Source organism: Octopus bimaculoides, chromosome Z (genome assembly GCF_046866305.1).
Source record: "Octopus bimaculoides isolate indiv1 chromosome Z, ASM4686630v1, whole genome shotgun sequence".
NCBI classification, from domain to species: Eukaryota; Metazoa; Mollusca; class Cephalopoda; order Octopoda; family Octopodidae; genus Octopus; species Octopus bimaculoides.
The window spans coordinates 35,220,455-35,233,324 of NC_142944.1; the positions used below are offsets into that span (position 1 = coordinate 35,220,455).

Sequence of the window (12,870 nt, forward strand, 5' to 3'; positions counted from 1 at the left end):
AGTGACAGGACATGACATAAAACCAATTACGCTATTTTTTATTTTTTTTATTAATGTTTACATCTTGACCCGAAATAAACTCCCCCCCCCCAAAAAAAATACTGGAATGGGTGTAAAACAATGTGTAGGAAACGAATATGAAAAAAAAATGCGCGCAAAGTATCGGAAGGGTGGGGAAAGGATTTCGGAAAATTCACAAGATCCGAGTTTTTCCCTTGTAACTTTTATAGGAAAATTGGGGTTTTTTTCAATGAAATTTTATAGAAATACCTTTCAAACGGCATACATTACGATTATAAAGTAATTTGTGGGGAAAATCTTGAGGTGGGGAGAGGACTTTCGGAAAATTCACAAGATCCAAATTTTTCCTCGTTATATTCCGAAAGCACATTCAACTTTCTACAGATACCCTAGCGTAATATTACTTACACTACGTAGTGTTTATTTCTACCCACTTTCAATAATTTTTAGTGTTTTGCCTTCAATTTTGTTTCATTTTCAATTATGTTTACGCTTTTTTAACCCTTCATCGTTATTCTCATTCACTCGTTATTACTTTCTCTCTCTATATACATATATATATATATATATATATAGATAGATAGATAGATAGAGAGAGAGAGAGAGAGAGAGAGAGATACATATATTATATATATATATATATATATATATATATATATATATATATATATATATATATATTATATATATATATATACATATATTATATATATATATATATATATATATATATATATATATTATATATATATATATACATATATTATATATATATATATATATATATATATATATATTATATATATATATATATGCACACATACATATATCCACATATATACACACACATACATATATATATATATATACGCACACACATATATACACTCACACATATACACATAGACACACACATATATACAGTTATGAGAGAACAACTCGAATCTTGCGAATTTTCCGATGTCCTCTCCCCACCCCCTGGAAAAGATTTTCCCCACAAATTACTTTATAATCGTAATGTATGCCGTTTGAAAGGTACTTCTATAAAATTTCATTGAAAAAAAACAAACCATTTTCCTAAAGTTACGAGGGAAAAGCTCGGAGCTTGTGAATTTTCCGAAGTCCTTTCCCCACCCTTCAGTTGCTTTGCGCGCATTTTTTTTCATATTCGTTTCCTACACATTGTTTTACACCCATTCCAGTATTTTTTTTGAGGGGGAGGGGAGGGTTCATTTCCGGGTCAAGATGTAAACCTTTTTTTTTTAAGCGGTTAAAAAATTAAAAGCATACGGACATGAAACAGACATAAAATATAACATAATATAATATAACGTAATATGTATTATGTATACACACACTTGCACAAATACATTTCTGAGAGAAAATATGTAGAATAAAAATGCTGAATATACTCATGTGTGCATACGTCAGTGTGTGCGTGTGCTATCTATTTTGATAGCGAGAATTAAAAACAATAGAGTTGACTATAAACATCCGAATGGATCACTGAGAATAATATAAAGTTAAAACAACACCAACTACCAGCACCATCAATATCAACAAATTGATAATAAAAATTTCATTTGTAAAAAGTTATTTTGCTAAAAAGAGCTAGCTACACAAATGTAGATATGTATATGTGCATATGTGTGTGTGTGCGCGCGCGTTTAATCAGTTATTTGTTTTAATTCATTGGACTTACTGCCATGCTGAAGCATCTTGCATAGGAGAGTTTTAGTTGAGACAAATAGACACCAGTACTTATTTTTTAAATCTGATACTTATTCTATCGATCCGTATTGCCTAACATCTAAATTAGAGGGACGTAAATGAGCCAACAATCCGCTGTCAAACGAAGGTGGGGGACAAGCAGAAACACACACGACGTGCTTCAACACTTCCCTCTAATAAATTTAATCTAGTCTTTCCTTTACCGTTTTCCCCATCGCTGAGTGACAACACTCTCTCCTTCATATACACGTAACCTTTTTCACTGGGGGAGGGGTCTTGTAAATTTTGTGGTGTCTGTTCTTTTTTTTCCTGTGGGGAGAGGGGATGGGTGGGCTTGGTGTCTGTATGGGGAGGGTTGGTCTGAGTGGTCTTGGGTGGGATGGAGTTGGTCTGGGGTACCACATCACACTGACTGTTCTTCCTTTTACTCTCTGTCACTGTCCACTCTTCCTCCATATTCCTTCCATCTGTCTAGTTCTTCCCTTTTCTCCTTCATCTCCACAATTGCTTCTTCTGTTATTTTCCTCTGCAGAGAGCAGTGCGCTCTAATGTGGCCCTTTTGGCCACATTTAAAACATCGCGGGACTCTGCCCTCCACACATACTCTTAATACAATCTCTCCCAGCATCACCGTCTCCACCAAACTCTTCAATGGCCTCTCCTCTGCTTGTATAATAAAGCCCAGTGTTTTTCCTCTCCATCCTCCGTTTCTGTGGCTTGGAGGACAGCCACCTCCCCCTCGCTTCCAACGAGGAAGGGTGCTGCAACCGAAGCTACTTCTAGTTGGGAAGCAAACTTACCACACAGTTACGCCTGCACCTATATCTATTTAACTAACTTATTTATAAACGCAGGAGTGGCTGTGTGGTAAGTAGCTTGCTTACCAACCACATGGTTCCGGGTTCAGTCCCACTGTGTGGAATCTTGGGCAAGTGTCTTCTACTATAGTCTCGGGCCGACCAAAAATTCTAATCATGACATTTATCTCATACTACACATCTTTATGACCAGATTCCAAAATCCAAATCTTATAAAACCTATTAAAAGGTTTTTACTCCTGAAAAATGGAGTTACGGGCCCCTATTGGGGGGTTTAAAAGTCAACCAGAGAAGTTGAATTGTTGGGAATCTTTATTTAACTTGTGTCATATCTATTGTTCAAATTTCTTTGAAATCGGAAATATACCAATGTTCATTGGGTTTGTAAAAGAGAGCAAAGCTACAGGAAACCAAAAGACAAATGATTGCAATAAGCAGTTAGCTACCCTACCCTAGTCGTTACCACTCCCCAATGGAGGATTCCTCACCGTACAGGTGACTGGCACAGCCATAAGATACATTACAGATCTATAGCAATTGGAAAGGCATGACCCAACTCAAATAAACATTAACAGCAGTATGACGTGTGGGTTAAGGGGAAATGAAAGTGTCACCTCTGGAGTTTGCCAATGATCACTATACCGATAGGTAACTGGACAGAATAAATTTGCAATCTATAAATCTCTTTGAAAGACCAATCACTTATCTGGAAAGGCCTTGAAATCAATGTTACCATCTGGGGGCTTTCTCTGACCCAGTGATAGTAAAAAGACTCAAAGGTGGTCTGCAACCAAATAATTTTACTCAAAATAACACTTTGCAACTGAATCAGTAGAGGCAAAGATGCCTCTCCTTTACTTGACAATTTATGCACCACATTGCAGAAATCACAGTCTAAGTATATCTCAAAGCAAACTCTTACAGTGTTGTACCATTGAATTAATTACAAATAATGCTCATCTTGTATCCTCGGGTAACTCTACAGCTTCCAAGACTACAATTGTATTTGTCTTCGCTTAGGAAAAATGACTAAATTAATGGGGGTTAAGCCCCCATTAAGGGGTCTTATTAACTCCTAAGAAGTTGAAATTTTAGGAATATTACTTTATTTGTGTCTAATATCTATGGTTAAAATTTCATCAACAGCAAAAATATATGAATTTTCATTGGGGTTACAGCCTCATTTATACCCCTTCACAATCAAACATATACTGCATTACATCTGTCCTTGTGCATAAAATATAATTTCCAAATTTCATAAAGATCCATTCAGTACTTTTGACCTAGTTTTGGATCATAAAAAGTGACTATAATTTAGGAGTTAAGGCCTCCATTAAATGGGTCTTAGAATCCTCATGAAAAGCGGAAACTTTGAGAATACTTCTTGATGTGTGTCAATTACCTATGGTTGAAATTTCATCAACATCGGAAATTAATGAATTTTCATAGTGGGGTTCTGCCCTCTTTAAGCCACCTCAAATTCAAACCAAACATACTGCATAATACCAGCCCTTATGCATTGAATCTAAGTTCCAAATATCATAAGGATTCATTCAGTAATTTTGGTGCATGACATTTTATGAAACATATGGAATTACCCTTCTCCCTAGGATTGGATTTTGTGTTCCAAATTTCATTAGGATTGGTGCAGTAGTTTTCGAGTTTATAAGTAACACACATAAAGACATTGACTTTTATATAATAGATATATATGCACATATACATACATGTGTATATGTGTGTGTGTGTGTGTATTATATATAGAGACACAGAAAGATACATTGATATATGCAATTGAGTGGCAAACAAAAATATGAAACACTGCCTTGAAGAATTTCTTGTTGAATGGATCGACCCCAGTGCTTTTTTTTTTTAATTTTGACAAGCCTGGTACTTATTCTATCAGTCTCTTCTTGTCAAACTAGTAAGTTATGGGGATGTAAATAAACAAACACCAGTTGTCAAGCAGTGATGAAGGAGAAACACAAATACAAAGACACACACATACACTTACATTTATATATATATATATATATATATATATATATATATATATATATATATATATATGTATATATGTATGTATTTATATACATATATATATGTGTGTGTGTGTATATGTATATATATATATGTGTGTGTGTATGTATATATATATGTGTGTGTATTTATATATGTGTATATATATATATATATGTATGCATGTATATGTGTACATATTACATATCTATATATATACATACATAAACATATAAATCTATATATATACATGTATATATGTACATATATACATATACATCTATACATATACATATGTTTGGATGTTTACATAGCTAAATAAATTATATATATATATATACACTAGCAGAGGCACCCGGCGTTGCTCGGGAATGAAATTGTTGCTTATATACTTGAAGAAAAAAAGGCAAAATATGCTGTATAGAAATTTGAGAGGACAATCTGTAGATGGACTCTCAGATGAATGATGGCTGGGCGCCTCTCATGAATGGGGAAAATTGAAGATGTGCCAAAAAGCCTCATTGGTACTTGGAAACTTTTACGAAAATTAAAATGGGGATTAAATGAAAAAAATGATTTACGTGAATATCCTCACAAGAGTAATTGAAATAAATGGCGATTGTGGAACACCACACGCGCGCATACACACGTGTGTCTTTGTAAATATGTTTGTATACATTTATGTATGTGTGTGTTTGAAAGAGACAGAGTGTCAGTGAGTCAAGGGGTGTGTGTGTGCGTGTGTATGTGTGTGAGACAGAGTGAGAGAGCAGTGTGTATGTAGTATTTACTCTCTCTCTCTCTCTCTCTCATACACACGAACACACACACTCACACACAAAATAGAGAGTGAAGCTTTGTTGCCGTTGTTACGTCAATACCGGAAGTTGACATTGAGGAACCTTTTTAAAGAAGTGAATCTTAAATATAAAGCAATATTATTTATTTTTAATTTAAAAAATCAAATGAAGAGCCTAAGATTTATCCGAGGTCAAATTATTCACGCATCACAAGTATGGAAGCATTTGGTGAAGTCGATTTCACGTGAAAAGCGATTACACACACATCTCTGTTTTATATATAGTATAGATATATATATGTATGTATGCATGTATATATGTGAGATAATAGTCTCACTTCAATAGTTTCAGTATTAGTAGTGAAACTTTTAAACTGAAAGTATCTCACATTACAATAGAGAGATGTTATTGTTTCAGTTTTGACATGTAATGCTGAAATAGTGTAAGAGATAAGAGATTGCTCTGGGCTCGCATTAGGCAAGAAGTTGGGGAAATGCTTTGGCCCATGACACTGCATGGACCTTAAGTAAGGCATGTGTAAAATTTGAAGAAAATCGGTTGGGTAGTTCTCAAGTATTGGGAATTCACACAGACACACATTCTCATCTTTATATATATATATATATATATATATATATATATATATACATATATCACAATTTTGTCAGTGAACAGGTCGCGGTCTCAAAGTGACGAAAATATTTTGACAAATTAAATTTAAATGAATCTGACGGTTTTTGTGTTATTTTAAATGGCTTATAAACACCTTCCATGCTGCAATTGTTTTCATTCCAGCACACGATCTCAGATCAGGTCACTTGCTATGCAAGTACATCTCCGTAATATATATATATATATTCAGTTGCAATATATTGCAAGATTCAGTTGCAATATATGGAATGAAAACAATTGCAGCATGGAAGGTGTTTATAAGCCATTTAAAATAACACAAAAACCGTCAGATTCATTTAAATTTAATTTGTCAAAATATTTTCGTCACTTTGAGACCGCGACCTGTTCACTGACAAAATTGTGATATATATATATATATATATATATATATATATATATATATATATATAGGTGTAGGAGTGGCTGTGTGGTAAGTAGCTTGCTTAAGAACCACATGGTTCCGGGTTCAGTCCCACTGCGTGGCACCTTGGGCAAGTACCTTCTACTATATAGCCTGGGGCCGACCAAAGCCTTGTGAGTGGATTTGGTAGACGGAAACTGAAAGAAGCCCGTCGTATATATGTATGTGCGTGTATGTTTGTGTGTCTGTGTTTGTCCCCAAACATCGCTTGACAACCGATGCTGGTGTGTTTACGTCTCCCGTAACTTAGCGGTTCAGCAGAAGAAACCGATAGAATAAGTACTTAGCTTACAAAGAATAAGTCCTGGGGTCGATTTGCTCGGCTAAAAGCGGTGCTCCAGCATGGCCACAGTCAAATGACTGAAAGAAATAAAAGAGTAAAAAGTATGTACTAGCTGGCGTACCCGGCGTTGCCCGGAGTTGTTTGTCTGTTTGGATATTAGACCATTCATGGATGCACCTCTGAACTGAATGAAAGAAATCATAATGGCAGATGTTCCCTGCGTTGTTTAATTTATTTAGCGCAATAGTGAACATGCCGTCACACGCCCTCATCACTGTCATTGTTTTCAACTGGGACAGTAGGTCGATCTGTAAAAAAATGGTAGCAACTGAGTTTATTTTCCTTACCACATAACTGCTGACATGTGCTGTTTAGCAGATGGAAAGGTTGAGCCTAAAGATTAGACATAAGGAGAAATAGTATGTTTACCTGTTGTTTCGCTGGGTTGCACATACAACATTATCCGTAGCACGCGTAGCAGCAGTTGCTGCAGCATCTCTTGTAAGTTGAACTGTGCATTGTGCTGCAGCTCGTGCAGCAGTAGTTGACGAAGCATCTCTTGTTATTCGATCTGGACGTTGTGCTGCAATCTCCGAAGCTCGTGCAGCAGCAGTAGAGGAAGCATTTCTTGTTCGGCGTGCTGAACGTTGCTCGTTGCTCTGGGCGGCTCGTTGCGCAGCAACATTTGCTAACCGATCACAACGCTGCTCTTCACTTTCCCTTCTTCGTGCTGAAGCCATCTTAAGTGCATTTAGAGAGTTCCTTCTGGCGACATCCTCGGCAGATTTATTTGCACGCATATGTTTACTTTTCTTTGCAGCATTAGTTTGCCGACCTATATTGGATCTTTTGCGTCGCGGCATGGTGGAAAATTATCAGTTTACGCAATAGAAAAAGTCCTAAGGAAAAATTGGTGAATGTGTAGCACCCAAAAAATAGTAAAATGTAAGTTGGCAAAAATGTTAATCAAACAGACCGAATTAAGGATTTTTAATTTTAAGAGTTTTGAAGCAGCTTGTTTTAAGTTGGAATAGTTATATGGAAAAGAGCGCTCACGTGAAAACAGAGCACATGTCAAATTTGGTGAAATTCGGTTGAAAATTGTAGAAGTAGAAGTGGTTCACACAACATACAGACAACTTGCCTTTTAATATGATAAGATCAAACGCGTACCGTTGCATAGACGTGGTGGGTTCAAATCCTAGGCGAATTGTGAGTAGTTTATTTATGTTGGGGGCGCAGAATTTCGAGGAAAAAATTATAAAAAGCGTCATAAGTCAAAGAGAGTACACGTGAAATTCGGTTGAAAATTTTTGGAGTAGAAGTGGTTTTACACAACACACAGACAACTTACCTTTTAATATATAAGATAGATAGATATTCCCAACAAGGCGGCGAGCTGGCAGAAACGTTACACCGGGCGAAATGCTTAGCGTTATTTCGTTTGTCTTTATGTTCTGAGTTCAAATTCCTTCTGATTAAAACGATTAAAAACAAAAACTATTAGAGAGAAATTCGAACTCGAAACGCAATGAGTGTTATGAAATAAACTACAAAAACACTTTCTTTGACGCTCAATCAATTTCGTCACGATGGTATTCCTACGATTGTCATAAAGTCACACGTTTTCAGAGAATCAGTGTGGTTGATTTTAGTAGACTCAGTATTTAAATTATTTTGTTGGAGCCCTCAGTGGCTAATAAAGAAATGAGTATTTAAATGGTTTCTTTTGTCTACTCTAGATATGAAAGGAAAGGAAGGCAGACGAGATCTCAACGGACTGGTATTAATAATGGACTCTCTCATCGAAAACGACGTATGAGCGTTCACAAAGGATTTGTTTATAGTGATCAAATGTTCGTGCCGCACATTAGCTCACTCTCCATCAAATCCATGTTGTGCTACGTACGCTTCAGGTGCATCAGCTGGTCTAGGAATTGAAATCAAGATCGCTAGATCGTGAGTGCTGCACCCTAACTACTAGGCCATGCACCCTATATTATTAATAATAATGATGATGTATATTAGATGTGAGAAATTATTCAAACAAGACAAGTCTGGATGAAAACTTACAAGATGTTTTTAGAATTTGTGTAGTGAACGGGTGCGCGTGCGTACGTGTGTTGTAGTCAGAAGCGAAAAAGGATCAGAGGAACGCGAAAGAGAAGGGGAAGTCACAGTTGAAGGAACGGAGCTAAAGAAAAGACAGCTAGAGAGAGAGAGACTTAGAGAGAGGGTGACAAAGACAGTTGAGTGTTATACGTTGCTATGATACATTTAAAAGAGAGATGCTGCTATTAACAGAGAGGGAAAGGACAGATGCATTCACACGCACACATAGATAGACACAACAGATCACATGGCCAAATGGGAAAGCTCAGCCGACATGTCACATGACCAACAGTAAAAGAGTAAAATGACTGATTTTACGTTATATCGTTTTAGTGTTATTTATTAAATATATGTAAGATGTAACTATTGAGAAAGTTAATATATAAAACATTATTGTATGGCTGGTTGGAAATGCAGTGGGGACACCATAAATCTAACAAAAAGAAATCCCATTTCTTCTTGACCATGCATGGGCAAGGAAGCCAATCTGTCTATTTATTCAAAGCTGTGAGCAACATTTATTATGTCAGAACCACAAGACAGTTAATTAAAAAAAAAAAAAAAACTTTGATTTTGAGGTTTAACGAAAAGCGTATATTCCATGGTGTGCTAATGTTTCTTTAGCAAGAAATGTAGCTTGCTATAATGTTTCTTCGGCAGGCTATGTTCTGGATGCATTTTAGTTATTTAAAAAAAAAAATTTGTAATCCCGTTTCATAAATATAGAACGGAGTAATTATGATTAGAAGGAAGTAGTACTATGTTTGTTTTCTCTTGAAAACGGGAGTTGTAGGAGTTATAAAATATATTTTCATAAAAAATTTTGGGTAATTTTTCAGAGTAACACCTGCACGATTTTCACTAAGAAAATTTAAAAAAAAAAAAAAAACTCAGATTTTTTGCGTGGAATGAAGTACCCTGACCTCCTAATATACTGCAAATCCCTTATTTTGGTTCGGAAAAGGGGAGACCTCCCCAGGTCCCGGATTCATTGGAATTTTTTTTTTTTTTTTTTTTTTCGTTGAATGAATTCCTGTGGCATCTTAATATGCTACAAAACCCTTTTGGGGGTCCGAAAAATGGAGTGGGGTGAGGTGGAAGTCTCGGAAATTTCACCCACCCCATTGATCTTTTCAGGTTTAGGGTTTTAAGGTTAGGGAAATCCATCCCGGATTCATTGGAACTTTTTTTTTTTTCCTTAGTGAAAATCGTGCTGGTGAAAAGATCAATGGAGGTAGGGGTGGGTGAAATTTCCGAGTCTTCCACCTCACCGCACTCCGTTTTTCGGACCCCCAAAAGGGTTTCGTAGCATACTAGGATGTCACAGGAATTCATTCAACGAACAACCGATGCTGGTGTGTTTACGTCCCCGTAACTTAGCGGTTCGGTAAAAGAGACCGATAGAATAAGTACTAAGCTTACAAAGAATAAGTCCTGGGGTCGATTTGCTCGACTAAAGGCGATGCTCCAGCATGGCCACAGTCAAATGACTGAAACAAGTAAAAGAGTAATGAATCCGGGACCGGGGGAGGGGTCCCCTTTGACCCCCTTTCCCGAACCAAAATAAAGGATTTGCAGCATATTAGGAGGTCAGGGTAATTGATTCCATGCAAAAAATCCGATTTTTTAATTTTTATTTTTGTGAAAATCGTGCGGATGCTCTGAAGAAAAATTACTCTCAATTTGCTAGTGATAGCAGTCTAATTTCCTTCAAATTATACTCCAGTCTTTTTTTTTTTTGTCGGGGACACGATGCAAACTTGAATGGTTTTTTTTTGTTTTTTTAATTGTCATATGATAATGATTGGAATGTTTCTAATAACATATTTCCTCAACTAGGGATGACCTGGGGCCAAACAACACAGCCAAAATAAAGTTAATTTGAGAAGTTCAAACCGTTTCAGGCTAAGAAAGGCGAGCATCTAAATGGTCGATCTGCTAGAAATAGCAGCCAAACCTCTCATCCTACCATTTAAAACGGGAAGTATTGGTAATATAGGCCTAGATATTGTATTGTTTAAAACATTAAGGGGTTGATCACAACTGAAATACCTTTGACCATAAATGTGCTAGATCAGGGCTACCTAGCGATAACAAATTGTCAGAATTTTTATGCATTATTTGTTCCAACACTGATTCGATTTCAAATTCCACTAAGGTCAATGAAAAAAAATAGCAATCCAAAGCACGATTGAAAGAACTCTAGATCAAATGCCTTGTTCTGAGTTCAAATACCATCATGGACTCCTTGGGTGGTAGACATAAATCTGTCATCTGTTTTGAAACCACTTCCTGGCATCCGTGATGCCTTTAGCAGACTTCATTGCCTTGCAAGCATTTCGATTAGGTCTGGTTGAGAATACTTTCCTTGCTTGAACACTGAGTTCCCTCCTGACATAAAAATTAAATAAAGCACTAATGGTTGTGTGGTAAGAAGTTTTTTTCCCAGCTACATGATTCCAGATTCAGTCCCATCATGTGGCATCTTAGGCAATTGTCTTCTACTATAACCCCAAACCAACTAAAGCTTTGTGGGTGAATTTGGTTGATAGAAACTGAAAGAAGCCTGTCATGTATACATATGTACATGCCACTATATATGTGCATATCTATGTGTATTTGTCTCTCATCCCTGTAACTTAGCAGTTCAGCAAAAAATACTGATAGAATAGATATCAGACTTTAAAATAGAAATAATCACTTGGATTGATTTGTTTGGTTAAACCTATCAAGGCAGTGCTCCAGCATGGCTGCATTTTTAATGACTGAAACAAGTAAAATATAAATTAAAAATAACTATATCTTCTCTGCCTGCCTGTCTATCTGTCTCTGTTTCACTGCTCCACTGAGGATAGTCGTAACAATATGCACAAACTTCTCGTGTCAAAGAGTACTGCCTTTGTCATAAAATACTACTTCAGAGAGACTAAACATTTCAGACCAGCATCAATGCTATCTTAAGGCATTGGAACTAGGGTTGGTTATCTGAAGGCTCCCACAGACAGACCAAAAGATCCAATGATAATCTATACTGTGGCTATGTGTATAGGGGACCTGATGCATGGCTTTGCCTAAGAGTAACAATATTGTTATGATTGCCCTGCCAGACATGTGAAAATTTTAAATTTCTTTAAATAATCATGCTAATGAAGTGGCATGTGTAAATATGTATATCAGATATAGATAAATTGTGGAGGCGCAATGGCCCAGTGGTTAGGGCAGCGGACTCGCGGTCATAGGATCGCGGTTTCGATTCCCAGACCAGGCATTGTGAGTGTTTATTGAGCGAAAACACAAGAAGCACCGGCAGGGGATGGTGGCGAACCCTGCTGTAATCTTCCACCAAAACTTTCTCTCACTCTTAATTCCTGTTTCCGTTGTGCCTGTAATTCAAAGGGCCAGCCTTGTCACATTGTGTCACGCTGAATATCCCCGAGAACTACGTGTCTGTGGAGTGCTCAGCCACTTGCACGTTAATTTCACGAGCAGGCTGTTCCGTTGATCGGATCAACTGGAACCCTCGATGTCGTAAGCGACGGAGTGCCAACACATAGATAAATTACTTATAGATAAGGATTTTGTAACATGATATTGCATGGTGATCTCGTTTTTCCATCTTTTTCAAATTCTATGGTATGTTAGCTGAAAATGCATTGCATGTCACTGCCGACACACGTCCTAAATTCTGTCTTGCATTCCTTTATCATATACTGTATTTGATGGCATAAAAGATATACAGCCACATTGGATACATCCTTTTGTTTCAGTAGCACATTTATGCAGTAAAGTGTGTAATATAGGACCATGGATCATATTTTTTGAGACATTCCTTATTCAACAAAAATGGCACCAAATACAATATCAATTTATTTCCAAACTACAGAACTTAACTCATACCCTTATAGCTTAAGCCTTAAGAAATAGCAGCCAAATGATCCTCAAACCACATCTTAGTATTTTTTAAAAAAAACAAAAAATGGAAATTTAAAACTG

The 12,870-nt window shown here is 36.5% G+C and overlaps 1 protein-coding gene across 9 annotated transcripts in view; it reads right to left on the reverse strand.

The window, feature by feature from the left end:
* LOC106871160 (uncharacterized) overlaps positions 1-9,822 on the reverse strand; it is a 65,643-nt gene extending 55,821 nt beyond the window's left edge. For 4 of the 9 annotated variants that reach the window (XM_089365179.1, XM_089365178.1, XM_014917477.3 and 1 more), the window contains exon 1: positions 7,195-8,760. In XM_089365179.1, coding sequence (XP_089221305.1) covers positions 7,195-7,628 — 434 coding nt within the window. In that variant the 5' untranslated portion in view covers positions 7,629-8,760. Of the gene's footprint in view, positions 1-7,194; positions 8,764-8,838 lie in introns of those variants that run through there. The other 5 variants (XM_014917478.3, XM_014917479.3, XM_014917475.3 and 2 more) reach the window with 4 other exon arrangements.
* Between the last annotated feature and the right edge of the window lie 3,048 nt (positions 9,823-12,870).